General features: G+C 35.3%; 2 protein-coding genes across 4 annotated transcripts; both read left to right on the forward strand.

The window, feature by feature from the left end:
• The first annotated feature begins 121 nt into the window (after positions 1-121).
• On the forward strand, positions 122-16,082 carry LOC121749770 (raucaffricine-O-beta-D-glucosidase-like). Of its 3 annotated transcripts, XR_006039662.1 has the most exons (21): positions 136-496; positions 589-658; positions 769-827; positions 897-972; positions 1,051-1,128; positions 1,207-1,294; positions 1,579-2,013; positions 2,530-2,640; positions 3,417-3,627; positions 3,727-3,796; positions 3,911-3,969; positions 4,044-4,119; positions 4,199-4,276; positions 4,357-4,444; positions 4,532-4,945; positions 5,002-5,219; positions 5,357-5,388; positions 5,472-5,577; positions 5,657-5,768; positions 5,858-6,283; positions 15,997-16,082. XR_006039662.1 is itself a non-coding variant. In XM_042144398.1 (20 exons), exons 1-20 carry the CDS (start codon positions 299-301, stop codon positions 11,190-11,192), a joined length of 2,892 nt encoding a protein of 963 aa, XP_042000332.1. In that variant the 5' UTR covers positions 122-298; the 3' UTR covers positions 11,193-11,408. The 3 variants fall into 3 exon arrangements, 2 of the variants coding, with proteins under 2 accessions (XP_042000332.1, XP_042000333.1); XM_042144398.1 differs by lacking the exons at positions 5,657-5,768; positions 5,858-6,283; positions 15,997-16,082 and adding exons at positions 10,671-10,782; positions 10,880-11,408 and having other exon boundaries at positions 122-496; XM_042144399.1 differs by lacking the exon at positions 15,997-16,082 and having other exon boundaries at positions 5,858-6,377.
• Positions 9,763-16,082, forward strand: LOC121749772 (raucaffricine-O-beta-D-glucosidase-like). The gene is made up of 13 exons (XM_042144400.1): positions 9,763-9,895; positions 13,130-13,340; positions 13,440-13,509; positions 13,624-13,682; positions 13,757-13,832; positions 13,912-13,989; positions 14,070-14,157; positions 14,245-14,658; positions 14,715-14,932; positions 15,070-15,101; positions 15,185-15,290; positions 15,370-15,481; positions 15,571-16,082. The coding sequence occupies exons 2-13, from the start codon at positions 13,158-13,160 to the stop codon at positions 15,866-15,868; spliced, it is 1,734 nt and encodes a 577-aa protein (XP_042000334.1). The 5' UTR covers positions 9,763-9,895; positions 13,130-13,157; the 3' UTR covers positions 15,869-16,082.
• Positions 16,083-23,360: the final 7,278 nt, after the last annotated feature.

A 23,360-nucleotide genomic window follows, 5' to 3' on the forward strand; every position in this document is an offset into this window, starting at 1 on the left:
AAAACATTCGACTATTTAAACGACGCCATTTAATACATTTAGTTAATTATGTCTTTAATTTTTACATATGTACATATTACATTGATAAATTGAGAAATGTAGCATAATGAAATTTTTTGCTACAATTGAGAAAAATTAACAAAGTTACGATATAATTGGTCATTTTTGAAAGTTGCGGCATAGACCCGAATTGACCAAACTTTATTGATTTTTTTGCCCTATAAATAACTGAAGTTGGTTTTGAAAAATTTCACTCACTCACTCACTCACTAAGAAATATTTGTGCAACTTTGAAGCAATGGCGATCCAAGGAGTTGAGATGGTTCATCTGGATGACAACAGCAACGTCGTCGTTGAAGATCAGACGTTGTCAGTTGGCGCTTCAAGGTGGTGGGTGATCGATGGACCAGTGCCGGCTTCTCACGACAACAGTGGCATAAACCATCACTGGTTTCCTCAAGACTTTGTGTTTGGAACTGGAACTGCTGCCTTTCAGGTTTTTTTTTCCATTTCTGTTGATTTTATTATGATTATATAACAAAATGAGGCTAATTAATAGAGTTGCATTTGTTGTTTTGGGGTGGGCAGGTTGAAGGGGCTGCTGCCAAAGGAGGCAAAGGCATTAGCACATGGGATGATTTCACAATGAGGCTTCCTTGTCTCTCTCTCTCTCTCTTGAAATTATTTACTTAATTGGTTAAAAGTATGCAAATAATTAAGTTAGAAGTGATAAATTAATATGATTGTGATTTGTGTGTGTGGGTGCAGGGAAAATAGCTGATGGATCTAATGGAAATGTTGCATGTGATATGTACAACAGATATAAGGTTATTATTCTTTTTCTGCATCTACAATTAAAACTTGTACCGTTTCTAAACTCTGTGTATATATTGCAGGAAGATATTGCGATGATGAAGCATATGGGGTTTAATTCGTATAGATTTTCCATATCATGGCCAAGAATATTGCCTGGTTTGAGTTACACTATATGTTGTTACAGAATTAATGTGTTTTTAATTAATTAATTAATTATAGTGTAACTCTCAACAGCCGGAAGATGTAGCGGTGGAATCAACAAAAAAGGAATTGCTTACTATAATGATGTTATCAACACTGTGTTACAACATGGTTAGTTGATTGATATTTTAATTTCATCTTCAATGACAATAAGTAATAAGTCTATAATATATGTATATAAATGTGCAGACATGACACCATTTGTGACATTATTTCATTGGGATCTTCCTTTATGCTTGGAGAAAGAGTATGGTGGCTTCTTATCCAAAAGAATCAAGTAAAGAAATCCAATCCCAGTCTTGATTACTACTCCACTAAGGTGGTGTTCGATTTCTAAGATAAAATAATACCAAGATTCAATCTAGGATTGAGTTGTGAGATTATTTTAGTCATAGGGGGTTAGCTATGACTAATTATCCCATGATTATCCATCTTGGATTGAGTTGTGGGGTTGAATCTCATGAACCAAACACACTACAAATTTAATCTCGGATACAATCTTACAAACCGAACACCCCTTAAGTAGTCCCTGAAAAATGTCTTACCAACTGAGCTGTGCAGGGACGATTTCCGCGAGTATGCAGAGGTATGCTTCTGGGAATTTGGGGACCGCGTGAAGCAGTGGACAACCGTGAACGAGCCATGGACCTACGCGGTGAACGGATACGTCCGAGGCTCCTTTGCACCGGGCCACAAAGTTCCTGTCCCGGACGAAAGACTTTCCACGAAGATCGCCCCCTGTAGAGGCCTTCCACTCCTCAACTCTGCCACGGGCGACAAGTTCATCAACGCTGACCCCTCCGAGGCGTACACAGTCGGAAGAAACCTTCTCCTTGCACACGCAGAAGCAGTCGATCTCTACAGAAGCAAGTTTCAAGAGGCGCAAGGAGGGAAGATAGGCATAGTGCTGAATTCCCATTGGTTTACGCCCTTCGATGAGCATTCCGCCGCAGATGTAGAAGCCGCTTTGAGGGGAGTGGACTTCATGTTTGGATGGTAAATACTAGTAACATTCCCATTATTATATGAATCATCATCATCATCATCATCATCGTTGTCGTCGTCATTTTGAATATAATCATATAGGTTTCTCGAGCCTATATTGTACGGGCATTACCCCCGAAGCATGGAGGATTGCGTTCCACCGGACAATCTTACTAATATGACTCGCTTATATTGGCACAAAAAAGGAAAAGATAAAAAGAGAAAAAAAAAAACATTCTGAATAGTCAGATCTATGATAATAAAAAATATATATAAATAAATAAATACTACATTCAATTTCTCATGCAGACACCAAGTATCCAATTTATACTAACTTAGGAGTATATCACTTGTTTGGTGTTGAGGTAAATAAAATTAGCTCTAGGTAAATAAAATTAGCTCTCTTTTTCTTTTATCCTTTTTATTTTAATTTTTTTCTTGTGTTTTCTTATTATTTTTTTCAATTTATATAAACTAGTTCATCACTTACTTTTGTTTTTGGACGGATAAATAAATTTAAATTTAAAGGTTGTATCACGGAGGACTCAAACTTTGTCCTTTGGACTCATGTATTAACCACTCTACCGCTTGCCCAACTCGCATACACAGTTCATCACTTACTTATATAGTCGAATCGAGGTGAGACATGTTAGTTCTTTTTCCTTTTATAATTGTTCTTATGTTTTCCTTTTCATTTTCTATTTATTTTCGAGGATGAAAATAGAGTCGAGTGTTGCCACACCAAATTGACTTTAGGTTCCAAATGGGCCGAGTATTTATTTTTCGATAATGGGCCTACATTTATTTATGATAATTGGCCCAATTCGAATGAAAATGGAGTAATGTGGTTCCTGGAGTATTAATTTCCTAGGCATTAAGTGCCCAAATTTATTTGATAAATGTAGACTTTAGTTTGTTTGGTTCTTTTCTCAAATTAATTAGTTACAGCTTAATAATATACATGTTTAGCCTTATTTATGCAAATTAATGACTTTACAACCGGTCTTTCATCCCTTTGGTTCTCTCTATTTTCAAATATACTATAAATTAATATGTCCTTGTTTGTGTTCTTTTTCGGAAGACAATATTGAGAAATAATAGACACGCAATATACCAAAAATTATGGGTGATTCCAATAGAGTATAAATTCTTTTCTACACGTAACATTTGAAACTTTTAATAGCTATATCTCAACAAATTGATAAATGATTATGAGCAATTATAAACTATCATTCGATAATTAGTAGGCTACGTGACTAAGCAAGCCACGCATATATTCATATATGAATATAATTGCAAATTCCAGTTTTTTTAGCTTTTAATTTTATTAATTCTTATTATGAACATGATAAGTAGATGAAAAGTGAGTGTCACACTATAAATAGATGAAGTGGTTTCGAATATTTCACTCACAGAAAAATATTTGTGCAACTAATTTGGGCAATGGCGATGGTGCATCTGGATGACAATAACAATGGCACCGTTGAAGATCGGAATTCGTCAGCTGGCGGTTCAACGTGGTGGGATATCGATGGACCGGTGCCGGATTCTAACGATAACAGTGGCATCAACCATAACTGGTTTCCTCAAGACTTCCTATTTGGAACTGGAACTTCTGCCTTTCAGGTTTATTTATATGTGTTGATTTCATTTATTAAGATGGTATATTTAATTAATGAAGACTAATTAATATACAAATAATTGCATTTTGTTGATTTTGGGCAGGTTGAAGGGGCTGCTGCTAAGGGAGGCAAAGGCATCAGCATATGGGATGACTTCTCTATGAGGCTTCCTTGTCTCTTTCTAACTATTAAAACTAATTAATTAATTAATTAAGAGAGCATAAACATAATTAAGTAAGAAGTGATATATTAATATGATTGTGGTTTGTTTGTGTTTGTGGGTGCAGGGAAAGTAGCTGATGGATCCAATGGAAATGTTGCATGTGACATGTACAACAGATATAAGGTTATTATTTGTTTTCTTCATATACAATTAAAACCCGTGCCGTCAACCCTAAACTCACTCTATATATATTGCAGGAAGATATTTCGATGATGAAGAAAATGGGGTTCAATTCGTATAGATTTTCCATTTCATGGGCAAGAATATTACCAGGTTTAAATTATATTGTATGTTGTTAAAGAATGTGTTTTTTGAGTAATTGGTTAATTAATTATAGTGAAACTCTCAACAGCTGGAAGATGTAGTGGTGGAATCAACAAAGAAGGAATTGCTTACTATAACGATGTTATCAACACTTTGTTACAACATGGTTAGTTTATTAATTTGTTAATTTCAGATTTCTCTCTATGCAATCACAATACTATAATATATATGCATATACATGTGCAGACATAAAACCATTTGTGACACTATATCATTGGGATCTTCCTTTGTGCTTGGAAAATGAGTATGGTGGCCTCTTATCCAATAAAATCAAGTAAGTAAATAAATTTAATCTCTCTGACCTGATTACTTAAGTTGGCACTAGTAAAATAAACGTCGTCTTACCAACTGAGCTGTGCAGGGACGATTTCCGCGAGTTCGCAGAGGTATGCTTCTGGGAATTCGGGGACCGCGTGAAGCACTGGACAACCTTAAACGAGCCATGGACCTGCGCCGTGAACGGATACGTTCAAGGCTTCGATCCCCCGGCCCACAAAGTTCATGTCCCGGGGCACAACCTTTCCACGAAGATTGCTACCGATTCCACCACCGGTGACAAGTTCATCACCGCCGACCCCTCGGAGGCGTACACGGTCGCAAAAAATCTTCTCCTTGCACACGCAGAAGCAGTCGATGTCTACAGAAGCAAGTTTCAGGAGGCGCAAGGAGGGAAGATAGGCATAGTGCTGAATTCCCATTGGTTTACGCCCTTCGATGAGCATTCTGCCACAGATGGTGAAGCCGCTTTGAGGGGAGTTGACTTCATGTTGGGATGGTACGTACCCTAAACCCTAAACTTTAAACTGTCGTCATCTGATTATACTTGTATAGGTTTTTGGAGCCTATAATGTACGGGCATTACCCCAAAAGCATGGAAGACTACGTTCCACCGGACAATCTTCCATTATTCACACCTCAAGAAGTGAAAAGGATCCAAGGCTCCTACGATTTTGTTGGTCTAAATTTCTACACGGCGCAGTATGCTTCCGATGATCCACACCCTCCAAATGGAGAGGGATACTATGCAGATCAAAGGGTTAAGTATTCCAGTGAGTATTCCATTATACAACTTATTTGTGATTTATAAATTAACCAAATGAGTCAGCTCTACTATTTTTTGGATGAGTTCACAAACTTTATATAATATGTACTTAATATTAATATTTTATTTATATTAATTTTGCAGCAAAGAGGGGAGATGAGTACATTGGAACAAAGGTAATTACTACTATCTTCTATTATATCTCATAAGTATTTCACATAGACAATATTATATATATCTCACCTTAATTTCTTTTTAGTCTGGAGCTGGGTGGCTTTACTCTGTTCCAAAGGGGATTTATGAGATGCTCTTGTATATGAATGACAAATATCCAGAGCTCAAAGAAATATACATAACTGAAAATGGTAAGATTACTTTATTAGGTTATAAAACATACTCTTATGTTAAGTATAAGTAATAACAAGTAATTATAAATTCCCAAAGGATTTCCCACTAAGAGTGATCACACGAAGACAGCCAAAATGGTGTGCGATGATGATCATGATAGGACTAAATACCACCAAGATCATCTTGCTAACATGCTCAAAGCAATGAAGTAAGATCTAACTAAATTAATATAGCAATCCTTTTTTTTTATTAATTTATCAACAATTAATTAACATGTGTGACGCACATGGACGACAGACATAAAGACATTTCAAGGAAACTGAAGGGATATTTCGCGTGGTCATGGTGCGACAACCTTGAATGGGGCAAGGGATTCACACTTAGGTTTGGATTGGTTTATATAGACTACATGAATGACCTCACAAGGTATCCCAAGAACTCGGCTGCATGGTTCGCTAAGTTTCTCAAGAGCAAAGGCCAGCCACCCGCGTGGTTCAGCCCTTGGTGGGTCACACGGCATGAAGAGAACGAGGAGAATGTTGATACAGACAAAGGACTCAAGTTTGAATCGATGGAGAATATCAATCGACACTAATGTTTGGACATTGATCGTGCGGGAATTTCACGGGAAGTAGCATCAATAAGGCTACGATCGAGTTAAGTGTTATGTTACGTTGTTAATTTGTGCATCTTCGAATAAGGCAATGGTGTGTTAGAGGTTAGGTCTTTAGCCTCCTCTATTAACCAATCTGTCCTTGTCATTCTTTTCCCATAGATAAAATTGAAAAATATAAGTAACATTTAAAACTTTTAATAATTATATCTCAACAAAATTATAAACTAATATTAACAATTACACACTATCATTCGACTTTCAGTAGGCGTTGTAAATTCCATTTTTTTACATTTCATTCATTAATATTTAATGTGAACATGATTTAATAATAGATAAAAAAATATCCAAGGTAGCGCCAATGAGAAAACGCCAGCAATTTCATTAACGTCAACGTTCACACACAACTCTAAAGTGAACACAAATAAATGCTTTTTGTTGGCCAATTTAATTTTCAATGTGAAACAAAAGAATAAAACAGAAATTTTCACGATCACTAACTACCAACGATATCTCTCAGTCCTCATATTTCACGTGATACTAATTGACATAAATTATTACAAAATACAAACTAATTATCGTCGATTTTTTAAAATACATGATATAGTACTCTGTATATAATAAAGAATTAATCGAGCAACACAAATTAGATAAAAATGTGCAGACAAATGCAACCCATGCTTAGCAAATACTAGCAATTACGACTTGATAAGTTCACCATTAATCCATTACCATTTTATTATATGCCAAAAATGGCAAATAAACAGCAAAAATTAAAATTAGAAATTTGCCCTCCACACAACATATATGATGACAGAGGAATGTCATATTTATAACTCAATACTTAATTGCTAACTGCAATTAAATAATATGCATTAGATATTCAAATCAAGGGCCTAGATCATCAGTCCCGGAATGTCAATACGATCAACAAGAAACGTCAATAAGGGTATATTAAGGTCAATTTACAACAAATTAGTTGTAACTAACTTTTGAAAAATATCCAATAACTTTAAAACATATATAACTTTCCCGATTTAAATTATTTTTTCGCACAACATATATCAAATTAAAGATAATTTCATAAGGATTCTATCGAGATCTCACTTGTATATGTTCCGATGTCAAAATTTGAAAAAAAAATCAAAAATTTCATAAATTTCGTTAGCAACTTTATATCAATACACTGCACATAATATGTCAATACAATGCTTATACAATATCAATATGAAATTGTATTGACATATGATAATATCTTTGTGTTGATGTATTTCATACACTGTATTGACATTGTGTTTCTAAACCCTAAATTTGATAGTTGCTATTATCTTTTTAATATTAAAAAATAAAAAACGAAATTACACATAACAAATTTTAGACCACAAGATTTCTAAAATCCTATGGTCTTAAATTAGTTGTAGTTAGCGATTGATCACTCCCCTACGACGACATATATATCATTAAATTTCCTTATCCTAATAAAAATAAAAAAGGATTGCGAAAATATTAAAAAATGAGATAAAAGGTGAGATGCATACTATAAAGGGCAAATGACAAAAAAACCCATGAAGTTTGGTCAAATTCTGATCTATCTCGTAACCATGAATGGCCAATTATATCATAATTTTATTTTTTTTTCAATTGTCTCATAGTCTATGATTTGGGGGAAAGTATGTATACTTTTGGCAAACGAAAAATATCATGTGAACAAAACATTCGACTATTTAAACGACGCCATTTAATACATTTAGTTAATTATGTCTTTAATTTTTACATATGTACATATTACATTGATAAATTGAGAAATGTAGCATAATGAAATTTTTTGCTACAATTGAGAAAAATTAACAAAGTTACGATATAATTGGTCATTTTTGAAAGTTGCGGCATAGACCCGAATTGACCAAACTTTATTGATTTTTTTGCCCTATAAATAACTGAAGTTGGTTTTGAAAAATTTCACTCACTCACTCACTCACTAAGAAATATTTGTGCAACTTTGAAGCAATGGCGATCCAAGGAGTTGAGATGGTTCATCTGGATGACAACAGCAACGTCGTCGTTGAAGATCAGACGTTGTCAGTTGGCGCTTCAAGGTGGTGGGTGATCGATGGACCAGTGCCGGCTTCTCACGACAACAGTGGCATAAACCATCACTGGTTTCCTCAAGACTTTGTGTTTGGAACTGGAACTGCTGCCTTTCAGGTTTTTTTTTCCATTTCTGTTGATTTTATTATGATTATATAACAAAATGAGGCTAATTAATAGAGTTGCATTTGTTGTTTTGGGGTGGGCAGGTTGAAGGGGCTGCTGCCAAAGGAGGCAAAGGCATTAGCACATGGGATGATTTCACAATGAGGCTTCCTTGTCTCTCTCTCTCTCTCTTGAAATTATTTACTTAATTGGTTAAAAGTATGCAAATAATTAAGTTAGAAGTGATAAATTAATATGATTGTGATTTGTGTGTGTGGGTGCAGGGAAAATAGCTGATGGATCTAATGGAAATGTTGCATGTGATATGTACAACAGATATAAGGTTATTATTCTTTTTCTGCATCTACAATTAAAACTTGTACCGTTTCTAAACTCTGTGTATATATTGCAGGAAGATATTGCGATGATGAAGCATATGGGGTTTAATTCGTATAGATTTTCCATATCATGGCCAAGAATATTGCCTGGTTTGAGTTACACTATATGTTGTTACAGAATTAATGTGTTTTTAATTAATTAATTAATTATAGTGTAACTCTCAACAGCCGGAAGATGTAGCGGTGGAATCAACAAAAAAGGAATTGCTTACTATAATGATGTTATCAACACTGTGTTACAACATGGTTAGTTGATTGATATTTTAATTTCATCTTCAATGACAATAAGTAATAAGTCTATAATATATGTATATAAATGTGCAGACATGACACCATTTGTGACATTATTTCATTGGGATCTTCCTTTATGCTTGGAGAAAGAGTATGGTGGCTTCTTATCCAAAAGAATCAAGTAAAGAAATCCAATCCCAGTCTTGATTACTACTCCACTAAGGTGGTGTTCGATTTCTAAGATAAAATAATACCAAGATTCAATCTAGGATTGAGTTGTGAGATTATTTTAGTCATAGGGGGTTAGCTATGACTAATTATCCCATGATTATCCATCTTGGATTGAGTTGTGGGGTTGAATCTCATGAACCAAACACACTACAAATTTAATCTCGGATACAATCTTACAAACCGAACACCCCTTAAGTAGTCCCTGAAAAATGTCTTACCAACTGAGCTGTGCAGGGACGATTTCCGCGAGTATGCAGAGGTATGCTTCTGGGAATTTGGGGACCGCGTGAAGCAGTGGACAACCGTGAACGAGCCATGGACCTACGCGGTGAACGGATACGTCCGAGGCTCCTTTGCACCGGGCCACAAAGTTCCTGTCCCGGACGAAAGACTTTCCACGAAGATCGCCCCCTGTAGAGGCCTTCCACTCCTCAACTCTGCCACGGGCGACAAGTTCATCAACGCTGACCCCTCCGAGGCGTACACAGTCGGAAGAAACCTTCTCCTTGCACACGCAGAAGCAGTCGATCTCTACAGAAGCAAGTTTCAAGAGGCGCAAGGAGGGAAGATAGGCATAGTGCTGAATTCCCATTGGTTTACGCCCTTCGATGAGCATTCCGCCGCAGATGTAGAAGCCGCTTTGAGGGGAGTGGACTTCATGTTTGGATGGTAAATACTAGTAACATTCCCATTATTATATGAATCATCATCATCATCATCATCGTTGTCGTCGTCATTTTGAATATAATCATATAGGTTTCTCGAGCCTATATTGTACGGGCATTACCCCCGAAGCATGGAGGATTGCGTTCCACCGGACAATCTTGCATCATTCACACCCCAGGAATTGAAAAAGGTCCTAGGATCTTATGATTTCCTTGGTCTAAATTATTACACGACGCAGTATGCTTCCGATGATCCTCACCTTCCAGATGGAGAGGGCTACTTTGCAGATCAACGGGTTAAGTATTCCGGTGAGTATTATGTTACGGAACGCATCAGTTGTGTAAAGCAATTGATATGCCGTTTATAGACCAAATGGACTCTTTGCCCTGACTATTTGGAATGAGTTCTCATGTTTGATCAGTATTATTCTGATCACAAACTTATGTAATTTCTATTCATTTTGCAGTAAAGAAGGGAGATGAATATATTGGAACAAGGGTAAGGACCATCTCCTATTTATTAGTATTAAAAACCATTTATATATGTGTATATATATCTCACCTAAATCTTTTGTTTTAGTCTGGATCAGTGTGGCTGCACTCTGTTCCAAAGGGGATTTATGAGATTCTGTTGTATTTGAATGACAAGCATCCACAACTCAAAAAAATATACATCACTGAAAATGGTAACATTCATTTATTAGGTTATAAGGCATATACTATATTTTTAAATAAAAGATATGAAATGTTATTAATAACCTACGTGTTACTTCCAAAAGGGTTTTCAACTAAGAGTGATCACACGAAGACAGCCAAAATGGTGTGTGATGATGACCATGATAGGACTAAATACCACCAAGATCATCTTGCTAACATGCTCAAAGCAATGAAGTAAGATCTAAATTAAATATCTCAAATTAATAGTATAGTAATCCCTTGTTTTATCTCGCTACTATTAATTAATACACGTGATATGCATGGATGACAGACACAAAGACATTTCGAGGAAACTTAAGGGATACTTCGTGTGGTCATGGTGCGACAACTTTGAATGGGGCGATGGCTACACAGTTAGGTTTGGGTTGAACTACGTAGACTACGTGAATGACCTCACAAGGTATCCTAAGAATTCAGCCGCATGGTTCGCTAAGTTTCTCAAGAGCAAAAGCCAGCCGCCCGCGTGGTTCCATCCGTGGTGGGTCCCACGACCACTGTCTGAGAAGAGAATGTATGAAGAGAACGGAGAGAATATGAATAGAGAGAAAAGACTCAAACTCGTGGAGGATGTCAATCAAGACTAATGTTCAGGCACTGATCCGAACATTTCATTGGATGTAGCATCTATACGACTACGGTCGAGTTAAGCATTATGTTATGTACGTTGTTTGTGTATCTTTGAATAAGGCAATAATATGTTATAAGTAGGTTTTCAAGCCCCTCTATCAACTCTTTGTATGTTTTTTTATGAATATTGCAAGTAATAATTCAGTAGGTGTTAATTCGCCTACTTTCTTTTATATGCTAGTGTCAAATTTTTTTTCACCTTGCCTATTCTATTTCTATATCGTTGTATCAATTTTAGAAACAAACACTTATTGCACATTATGTATTATTATTACTTTATAAATATTTGTACTAATTTACAACGGATGGCTTATAGTATTTGGACGTGGCATGTGCATGCACATTATGTATTATTACTTTATAAATATTTGTACTAATTTACAACTAATTAAGTAATGGCATATATTATTGAACATGGCATGGGACCATATATATATTGAAGGTACCAATTTAGTTTTCATTTGTTTCTTGTGAATAATTAACAGTGTGAAAATGAGTTGGTTTCGATTGATGGATGTTTGTGCAATTAAGATAGTAGTACACCAGTAGTTTGTATTTGGACCACTAATTATTTTGGTGTAAATTGGATAGTTTGCCTCTTTTTTTTCAAATGTGATACACCAAAATTTAATTAAGTGATTTTTTTATTAGTACTAATATGACTCGCTTATATTGGCACAAAAAAGGAAAAGATAAAAAGAGAAAAAAAAAACATTCTGAATAGTCAGATCTATGATAATAAAAAATATATATAAATAAATAAATACTACATTCAATTTCTCATGCAGACACCAAGTATCCAATTTATACTAACTTAGGAGTATATCACTTGTTTGGTGTTGAGGTAAATAAAATTAGCTCTAGGTAAATAAAATTAGCTCTCTTTTTCTTTTATCCTTTTTATTTTAATTTTTTTCTTGTGTTTTCTTATTATTTTTTTCAATTTATATAAACTAGTTCATCACTTACTTTTGTTTTTGGACGGATAAATAAATTTAAATTTAAAGGTTGTATCACGGAGGACTCAAACTTTGTCCTTTGGACTCATGTATTAACCACTCTACCGCTTGCCCAACTCGCATACACAGTTCATCACTTACTTATATAGTCGAATCGAGGTGAGACATGTTAGTTCTTTTTCCTTTTATAATTGTTCTTATGTTTTCCTTTTCATTTTCTATTTATTTTCGAGGATGAAAATAGAGTCGAGTGTTGCCACACCAAATTGACTTTAGGTTCCAAATGGGCCGAGTATTTATTTTTCGATAATGGGCCTACATTTATTTATGATAATTGGCCCAATTCGAATGAAAATGGAGTAATGTGGTTCCTGGAGTATTAATTTCCTAGGCATTAAGTGCCCAAATTTATTTGATAAATGTAGACTTTAGTTTGTTTGGTTCTTTTCTCAAATTAATTAGTTACAGCTTAATAATATACATGTTTAGCCTTATTTATGCAAATTAATGACTTTACAACCGGTCTTTCATCCCTTTGGTTCTCTCTATTTTCAAATATACTATAAATTAATATGTCCTTGTTTGTGTTCTTTTTCGGAAGACAATATTGAGAAATAATAGACACGCAATATACCAAAAATTATGGGTGATTCCAATAGAGTATAAATTCTTTTCTACACGTAACATTTGAAACTTTTAATAGCTATATCTCAACAAATTGATAAATGATTATGAGCAATTATAAACTATCATTCGATAATTAGTAGGCTACGTGACTAAGCAAGCCACGCATATATTCATATATGAATATAATTGCAAATTCCAGTTTTTTTAGCTTTTAATTTTATTAATTCTTATTATGAACATGATAAGTAGATGAAAAGTGAGTGTCACACTATAAATAGATGAAGTGGTTTCGAATATTTCACTCACAGAAAAATATTTGTGCAACTAATTTGGGCAATGGCGATGGTGCATCTGGATGACAATAACAATGGCACCGTTGAAGATCGGAATTCGTCAGCTGGCGGTTCAACGTGGTGGGATATCGATGGACCGGTGCCGGATTCTAACGATAACAGTGGCATCAACCATAACTGGTTTCCTCAAGACTTCCTATTTGGAACTGGAACTTCTGCCTTTCAGGTTTATTTATATGTGTTGATTTCATTTATTAAGATGGTATATTTAATTAATGAAGACTAATTAATATACAAATAATTGCATTTTGTTGATTTTGGGCAGGTTGAAGGGGCTGCTGCTAAGGGAGGCAAAGGCATCAGCATATGGGATGACTTCTCTATGAGGCTTCCTTGTCTCTTTCTAACTATTAAAACTAATTAATTAATTAATTAAGAGAGCATAAACATAATTAAGTAAGAAGTGATATATTAATATGATTGTGGTTTGTTTGTGTTTGTGGGTGCAGGGAAAGTAGCTGATGGATCCAATGGAAATGTTGCATGTGACATGTACAACAGATATAAGGTTATTATTTGTTTTCTTCATATACAATTAAAACCCGTGCCGTCAACCCTAAACTCACTCTATATATATTGCAGGAAGATATTTCGATGATGAAGAAAATGGGGTTCAATTCGTATAGATTTTCCATTTCATGGGCAAGAATATTACCAGGTTTAAATTATATTGTATGTTGTTAAAGAATGTGTTTTTTGAGTAATTGGTTAATTAATTATAGTGAAACTCTCAACAGCTGGAAGATGTAGTGGTGGAATCAACAAAGAAGGAATTGCTTACTATAACGATGTTATCAACACTTTGTTACAACATGGTTAGTTTATTAATTTGTTAATTTCAGATTTCTCTCTATGCAATCACAATACTATAATATATATGCATATACATGTGCAGACATAAAACCATTTGTGACACTATATCATTGGGATCTTCCTTTGTGCTTGGAAAATGAGTATGGTGGCCTCTTATCCAATAAAATCAAGTAAGTAAATAAATTTAATCTCTCTGACCTGATTACTTAAGTTGGCACTAGTAAAATAAACGTCGTCTTACCAACTGAGCTGTGCAGGGACGATTTCCGCGAGTTCGCAGAGGTATGCTTCTGGGAATTCGGGGACCGCGTGAAGCACTGGACAACCTTAAACGAGCCATGGACCTGCGCCGTGAACGGATACGTTCAAGGCTTCGATCCCCCGGCCCACAAAGTTCATGTCCCGGGGCACAACCTTTCCACGAAGATTGCTACCGATTCCACCACCGGTGACAAGTTCATCACCGCCGACCCCTCGGAGGCGTACACGGTCGCAAAAAATCTTCTCCTTGCACACGCAGAAGCAGTCGATGTCTACAGAAGCAAGTTTCAGGAGGCGCAAGGAGGGAAGATAGGCATAGTGCTGAATTCCCATTGGTTTACGCCCTTCGATGAGCATTCTGCCACAGATGGTGAAGCCGCTTTGAGGGGAGTTGACTTCATGTTGGGATGGTACGTACCCTAAACCCTAAACTTTAAACTGTCGTCATCTGATTATACTTGTATAGGTTTTTGGAGCCTATAATGTACGGGCATTACCCCAAAAGCATGGAAGACTACGTTCCACCGGACAATCTTCCATTATTCACACCTCAAGAAGTGAAAAGGATCCAAGGCTCCTACGATTTTGTTGGTCTAAATTTCTACACGGCGCAGTATGCTTCCGATGATCCACACCCTCCAAATGGAGAGGGATACTATGCAGATCAAAGGGTTAAGTATTCCAGTGAGTATTCCATTATACAACTTATTTGTGATTTATAAATTAACCAAATGAGTCAGCTCTACTATTTTTTGGATGAGTTCACAAACTTTATATAATATGTACTTAATATTAATATTTTATTTATATTAATTTTGCAGCAAAGAGGGGAGATGAGTACATTGGAACAAAGGTAATTACTACTATCTTCTATTATATCTCATAAGTATTTCACATAGACAATATTATATATATCTCACCTTAATTTCTTTTTAGTCTGGAGCTGGGTGGCTTTACTCTGTTCCAAAGGGGATTTATGAGATGCTCTTGTATATGAATGACAAATATCCAGAGCTCAAAGAAATATACATAACTGAAAATGGTAAGATTACTTTATTAGGTTATAAAACATACTCTTATGTTAAGTATAAGTAATAACAAGTAATTATAAATTCCCAAAGGATTTCCCACTAAGAGTGATCACACGAAGACAGCCAAAATGGTGTGCGATGATGATCATGATAGGACTAAATACCACCAAGATCATCTTGCTAACATGCTCAAAGCAATGAAGTAAGATCTAACTAAATTAATATAGCAATCCTTTTTTTTTATTAATTTATCAACAATTAATTAACATGTGTGACGCACATGGACGACAGACATAAAGACATTTCAAGGAAACTGAAGGGATATTTCGCGTGGTCATGGTGCGACAACCTTGAATGGGGCAAGGGATTCACACTTAGGTTTGGATTGGTTTATATAGACTACATGAATGACCTCACAAGGTATCCCAAGAACTCGGCTGCATGGTTCGCTAAGTTTCTCAAGAGCAAAGGCCAGCCACCCGCGTGGTTCAGCCCTTGGTGGGTCACACGGCATGAAGAGAACGAGGAGAATGTTGATACAGACAAAGGACTCAAGTTTGAATCGATGGAGAATATCAATCGACACTAATGTTTGGACATTGATCGTGCGGGAATTTCACGGGAAGTAGCATCAATAAGGCTACGATCGAGTTAAGTGTTATGTTACGTTGTTAATTTGTGCATCTTCGAATAAGGCAATGGTGTGTTAGAGGTTAGGTCTTTAGCCTCCTCTATCAACTCTTTGTATGTTTTTATGATATTATTGTAATTAATAAATGGGCAAATTTGCCTACTTTCTTTTATATGCCAGAGTCAATTTTAATTCATCACCATGTATTATGTGAAATAATGAAGAAGACGTGCAAACACACGCATATTATTTTTAGCAATCCTTGTATTTAACTATAGAATTAGTATGAGTAGCATTTAAATAAGAATTTCAGAAAAAGTAAAAAAGATGGAGACATGCAACCACTTTCCAATATCAAACATAATTTGACATATATGGTCAAGCCTTCAATTAAAAGCCAATATATATTACTATCAATTTATCATTAATATTGTAACATCACTTAAGCCAATATTGCTCTTGCAAATGGAAGAGTGACAAACACGGATTTTGCATGTTTTGAAGGACTAGATTTGACTTGTTTTAAATGTCAATCATGCAAATTATGTTCTTAAATTGCATATGTTATACATTTGGTATTTTTGACGTGTTTGTTGATAAATGATAGAAAAAGATAGAAAAAGGAAAAAAAAAAAGCCAAAGTGCAGCAGCCTCTGTTCGAGCCCATTCTGGAAGCGATTTTGAAGTCCAATCAGTGCTTACTACATGTTATTCTCTTCGTCTTCGAAAGAGCTTCGCGTGGATATCTCGCATGTCTCAATCGGAGTTCTGTGGAGAAAGTTATGACAATTCTACGAACATTGCGCAGTGCAGTCAAAATCTGGCGGGAATTTAGGCGGAAATTCAGGGAAGAAAAAAAATTATTATATTGTGAAGTCAAATCTCTCCTATTTCTTGTAGGGCACGAAATTTATCAAAAATAAACCTTTTTCCAGCCTATAAATACCTCTGAACCTAATTCATAATCTTCATCTCAGAGCCTCCAATCCTACCCCCTCTCTACGCTCTTTTCCATTCCATATTCCATACATAATTCATCCATCTTTCATTGGAGCGGAGCTCTGCAGATCCAGGCAAGAGAAGACTGAAGATTGAATATTCAACCTTGAGTTTTATCAATTCCTTTCATGTCTTATACTTTTATTTTTGTTTTTACTACTTGTCTATGAGTAGTTAAACATCATTTGTAGATTTTTTGGTGAAAACTATTATGAATATGTTTTGATTTATTGAATTGAACATTTTTCTAGCTCTTGTGATTGTTTTACTATAACGATGTTATCAACACTTTGTTACAACATGGTTAGTTTATTAATTTGTTAATTTCAGATTTCTCTCTATGCAATCACAATACTATAATATATACGCATATACATGTGCAGACATAAAACCATTTGTGACACTATATCATTGGGATCTTCCTTTGTGCTTGGAAAATGAGTATGGTGGTCTCTTATCCAATAAAGTCAAGTAAGTAAATAAATTTAATCTCTCTGACCTGATTACTTATAAGTTGGCACTAGTAAAATAAACGCCGTCTTACCAACTGAGCTGTGCAGGGACGATTTCCGCGAGTTCGCAGAGGTATGCTTCTGGGAATTCGGGGACCGCGTGAAGCACTGGACAACCTTAAACGAGCCATGGACCTGCGCCGTGAACGGATACGTTCAAGGCTTCGATCCCCCGGCCCACAAAGTTCATGTCCCAGGGCACAACCTTTCCACGAAGATTGCTACCGACTCCACCACCGGTGACAAGTTCATCGCCGCCGACCCCTCGGAGGCGTACACGGTCGCAAAAAATCTTCTCCTTGCACACGCAGAAGCAGTCGATGTCTACAAAAGCAAGTTTCAGGAGGCACAAGGAGGGAAGATAGGCATAGTGCTGAATTCCCATTGGTTTACGCCCTTCGATGAGCATTCGGCCGCAGATGGTGAAGCCGCTTTGAGGGGAGTTGACTTCATGTTGGGATGGTACGTACCCTAAACCCTAAACTTTAAACTGTCGTCATCTGATTATACTTGTATAGGTTTTTGGAGCCTATAATGTACGGGCATTACCCCAAAAGCATAGTTCTCAAGTTGGCCAGACAAAAGAACAATAAAAGCACAAGAACAAGCAAAACAATCACAAGAGCTAGAAAAATGTTCAATTCAATAAATCAAAACATATTCATAATAGTTTTCACCAAAAAATCTACAAATGAGGTTTAACTACTCATAGACAAGTAGTAAAAACAAAAATAAAAGTATAAGACATGAAAGGAATTGATAAAATTCAAGGTTGAATATTCAATCTTCAGTCTTCTCTTGCTTGGATCTGCAGAGCTCCGCTCCAATGAAAGATGGATGAATTATGTATGGAATATGGAATGGAAAAGAGTGTAGAGAGGGGGTAGGATTGGAGGCTCTGAGATGAAGATTATGAATTAGGTTCAGAGGTATTTATAGGCTGGAAAAATGTTTATTTTTGATAAATTTCGTGCCCTACAAGAAATAGGAGAGATTTGACTTCACAATATAATAATTTTTTTTCTTCCCTGAATTTCCGCCTAAATTCCCGCCAGATTTTGACTGCACTGCGCAATGTTCGTAGAATTGTCATAACTTTCTCCACAGAACTCCGATTGAGACATGCGAGATATCCACGCGAAGCTCTTTCGAAGACGAAGAGAATGACATGTAGTAAGCACTGATTGGACTTCAAAATCGCTTCCAGAATGGGCTCGAACAGAGGCTGCTGTACTTTGGCTTTTTTTTTAAGAACATAATTTGCATGATTGACATTTAAAACAAGTCAAATCTAGTCCTTAAAAACATGCAAAATCTGTGTTTGTCAACTCCCCCAAACTTAATTATTTGTTTGTCCTCAAACAAAACAAGAGAAAAACTACTAAAGAAACACGGATGCTAAGAACTAGACTTCAAAGTTGCCTCAAAAATTGTAACATGAAATGAAGAGTTTGACAAGAATACAAATCAAATCAAGCAAAGCTTATTAGTGCATTTTCATTACTTGCTCGTTGATCACCTTGAAGTACATGCGCTCACAAGTGTTTAGAAGTGTTTATCACTCACTCTCAAAGTGTATATTGGAAAAAGTGTATATGCTCTCAGATCATGCAACATGCAAAGTTTACCATAGGCTTGCTCGATGTCTAATCCCTCCTCTACTTTATGTGATTAAAATCAAAAATCCGAAAGGTATTTATTTTCGGTTATAATGTAGGCTCTTTGGTAAGGTGAGGAAATATGGCTAAAAAGTGACTAATCTCAAACATAGCAAAAGTGATCAATTTCTACTACATCAAGCATAGCACTGCACCAACAATTCGAATCTCAGTAAATTCTAGACTTTGTCTAAATTTCTTCTCACTTCCCAGATTCCTTTGATTTTTTTTTCTTTTCATTTTTTTTTCTTTTGTACATCCTTTCTTTTTTTTTTTCTTTTTATGCACAACCAATTATCTCATTCAAACCGCAGATGTCTATACACTTTTCACAAGTAAGCACACTACTTTTCTTTCTACCTGATCTCTCCAACTTTTTTCACAAAAAATAAACTAAAATTCACCAAGAGTGTATGGATATTCCCTTTTATTTAGCTTCCAAAGAAAAAGGCTTTAAAGGCTCAAAGTGGCTAGTTAGGAAAAATATTTTGAATAAGGTCATAAATTTGGATACATAAAGTAGCTAAGAAGGATGGCCTAACGTCCTCTTTTATCATTTAAACACTTTGCAGACTTAAGCAGACTAGGAGCAAGTTCTAGAAACAAATACATGAATACAGATAAATCACACAAGAAAGAAATTTATGGCTCAAGTCTCACAAGGTATAAGCAAGATTCAAGGCAAACAAGCAATTCATTATTTATGCACCTTTTCACTAAACCTTCAAATCAATGCATCAAGTCAACTCAACCAACACATAAACGAAATTTTTATCATAGGAAACTCGGTCTGATGTTCCTAAACATGAGTATTTCTAAATTTTCTATGCTATGCTCATGACAAGATTCACCTCGGGTTTATTTAAAAAAAATAAATAAAAACAAACAAAAACAACTAAACTCACGGTCCACCACTTCATCCCCCAAACTTATTCAAAACTACGTTAAGAATAAGTTTGAAAAGTCGGTGGAGATGTGAGTAAACTAAGAAAACAAATCAAACTAAATAAAAAAATATACCAATGTTGGGTTGCCTCCCAACAAGCGCTTGGTTAACGTCTTTAGCTTGACATTCTTTGAGGCTCATAAAATATCCCCCATTCTCGGGATTTTCTTTGGGATGCATTATGTACCTACAATTTCGCAATGTAAGCATAGAATGAAAAAAAACTTGTAGTAGAGTACAATGTATAATATGTGGCAATCCCCCAAACTTTAATCATATCAAGGCATAAAATATGCAAATCAAATTATCTACCTTAACATGATCATTTTTCATCCCCCGTAATATTCTCCATCCCCCAATTAATTGCAAAAATTTTCAACAATAGACCAACATCACGCAAAACAATTTAAGCTCCTAAAAACACAATTCATGCAAGATAAAATAGCCTCGCAATGCTATGAACATGGACTATGTGTATCAACAATCAAGCCAAAGTGATATTCAATTTTCATCCACCAAAGATCAAACATACTCAAGCACACCTAACAACTATTTCTCGCAAATATCCAAAAACTCACAAATTCACCAAGAATAAATCCCAATTAAATCGTCACTCATCAAACTCCTATCCAAACTCCCAATATATATATATATATATATCAACAACAAAGTCATTCAATGAAAGAATTCAAGATCGAAGCTCAGAAATTAAAAGAGAACGTACCTTGTGTCGATTGAGAGCTAAGCACATGAATAATTGGTAGAGTACAAAGAATTTGCTTAAGTGATGTGAATTTGAAGTGTGTGTGAGTGATTTTTGTGGAGAAAATAAAATAAAATAAAAATAGGGGGAATGAGGTTCTGGTTTTTCTATTTTTTTTTAAAGATTTTATTGAAAAAAAACGAAGAATAAGAAGTTTTTTAAAAAAAAGGAAAAAGAAAAAAAAAGGAAAAATTCAAACGGAAAAGAAAAAAAAAGTTTAAAGAAAAGAATTTTTTATTTATTTATTTAACTTAAGCTCTATGGAGAAAAACTTCAGCTCTACGGAGGAGAAAACTAAAGGTAAAAAAAAACAAGAGAGCAAGCATATTTTATATCGCACCCACGCTCTACGGAGTATATCAAATGTTGTAGCAGATAATTGCATCTTCCATAGGAGCGCAGAGTAATCCATTGTTGTGCTTCGTGCTCCTTGCAAAACAAATAAAAAAAAATTAAAATAAAACTATACAAAATATTACACTCCAAATTAGTATTATCAACCGTTCTACAATATCAGCTTAAAGCAATAATATTCCCCGGCAACGGCGCCAAAAACTTGATGCACTATTTATTAGCACTAAAAATACCTGCAAGTTTACAGGGTAGAACTAGTATAGCTAAAGGTCAGTACCGGGATATCGAACACAGGGAATAAGATTGCAACTGACTATCATATACTAAGCGTCATATACTATCTAGAGACACGGAGTTTTGGGTTTTGGTTTTATAAACTAGACAAAAATATAAACAAATATAAAAACAAAATAATACAAAGCAGGCTAAAGAAAGCAGAGTTTTAGGATCCAACTACTACGACCTAGTGATGATTAATCTCACAGAACCCTTACCTTTATGTGTCTCCAGGATTATTATGAAAGTCGCGATTTTCAGATAAGCCCTCTCTCGAGTGCACTTATCCAGTAGATTAGAGTCTAACTATCAAAGTCTCCTTCCAATAGATTAGATTCTAACTCCTTAAGTTCCTAAGACTCATGCCCTCACAAAGGATCCCCTCTCTCGAGTGCAGATAAACCTATGTGTTGTACTCGTTCCTTTTACCACGTAAAACTAGCTATCTCTCGATTAATCTAGTTAAACGGACATAGTTCTAAAGTTGGCCAGACAAAAGAACAATAAAAGCACAAGAACAAGCAAAACAATCACAAGAGCTAGAAAAAAGGTTCAATTCAATAAATCAAAACATATTCATAATAGTTTTCACCAAAAAATCTACAAATGATGTTTAACTACTCATAGACAAGTAGTAAAAACAAAAATAAAAGTATAAGACATGAAAGAAATTGATAAAACCCAAGGTTGAATCTTCAATCTTCAGTCTTTTCTTGCCTGGATCTGCAGAGCTCCGCTCCAATGGAAGATGGATGAATTATGTGTGGAAGATGGAATGGAAGAAGTGTAGAGAGGGAGAAGGATTGGAGGCTCTGAGATGAAGATTATGAATTAGGTTCAGAGGTATTTGTAGGCTGGAAAAAGTTTATTTTTGATAATTTTCGTGCCCTACAAGAAATAGGAGAGATTTGGCTTCATAATATAATAATTTCTTTTCTTCCGTAAATTTCCGCCTAATTTCCGCCAGCTTTGACTGCAATGCGCAATGTTCGTAGAATTGTCATAACTTTCTCCACAGAACTCCGATTGAGACATGCAAGATATCAACGCGAAGCTCTTTCGAAGACGAAGAGAATGACATGTAGTAAGCACTGATTGGACTTCCAAATCGTTGGCAGAATGGGCTCGAACAGAGGCTGCTGCCCTTTGGCATTTTTTCACCTTTTTCTATCTTTTTCTATCATTTATCAACAAACACGTCAAAAATACCAAATGTATAACATATGCAATTTAAGAACATAATTTGCATGATTGACATTTAAAACAAGTCAAATCTAGTCCTTAAAAACATGCAAAATCCGTGTTTGTCAAAGAGTGAGGACTCGAAAGTCGAATATGAAAAGCAAAATTCTTTAATCAAAGCTCTCTAGACTCTAGCTATATACCCTGATAGTAGTATGTTGTTTTAAAATTATGGAATTTGATAAAATAATTATATCATAATCTATAATCACTAATTGAAAGTGAAATGAGAAATGAAAAATGTATAATTAGTTGAAAGAAAATGGGGAAATGAGTTAGTGGAATGTAGACCCCAATTTTATATACTACAATATTAGTTTTATAGCAGAACGTGAGTTAATAATTTAGTTGAATGGCGAGATCCACATGATTAGTATAAGTAAATAAGACTTTAAATCGCGGATACACCAGAATGATAAAATGAGATTTAGATCGCGGATGTAAGGAGTATCAATTTTAGTCTGAAACAAGCAATCGACACATAATTTAAAGGGTCAAAAAGGTCGTAGAAATATACAGACAAAAAAAACTTGTACGACCAGAAATTGAAGGTGAAGAACCTGCTCAGATTATAGAGTGTTGCCATGCCTAATTTACTTTGGGTTTAAATGGGCCGAATAATTATTTTCTCTCATATAAATATATTGGGCCGACATTTATTTTATAGTAATGGGCCTAATAAATAATATGGATCCTTAAT

This window comes from Salvia splendens, chromosome 9 (assembly GCF_004379255.2).
Source record: "Salvia splendens isolate huo1 chromosome 9, SspV2, whole genome shotgun sequence".
NCBI classification, from domain to species: domain Eukaryota; kingdom Viridiplantae; phylum Streptophyta; class Magnoliopsida; order Lamiales; family Lamiaceae; genus Salvia; species Salvia splendens.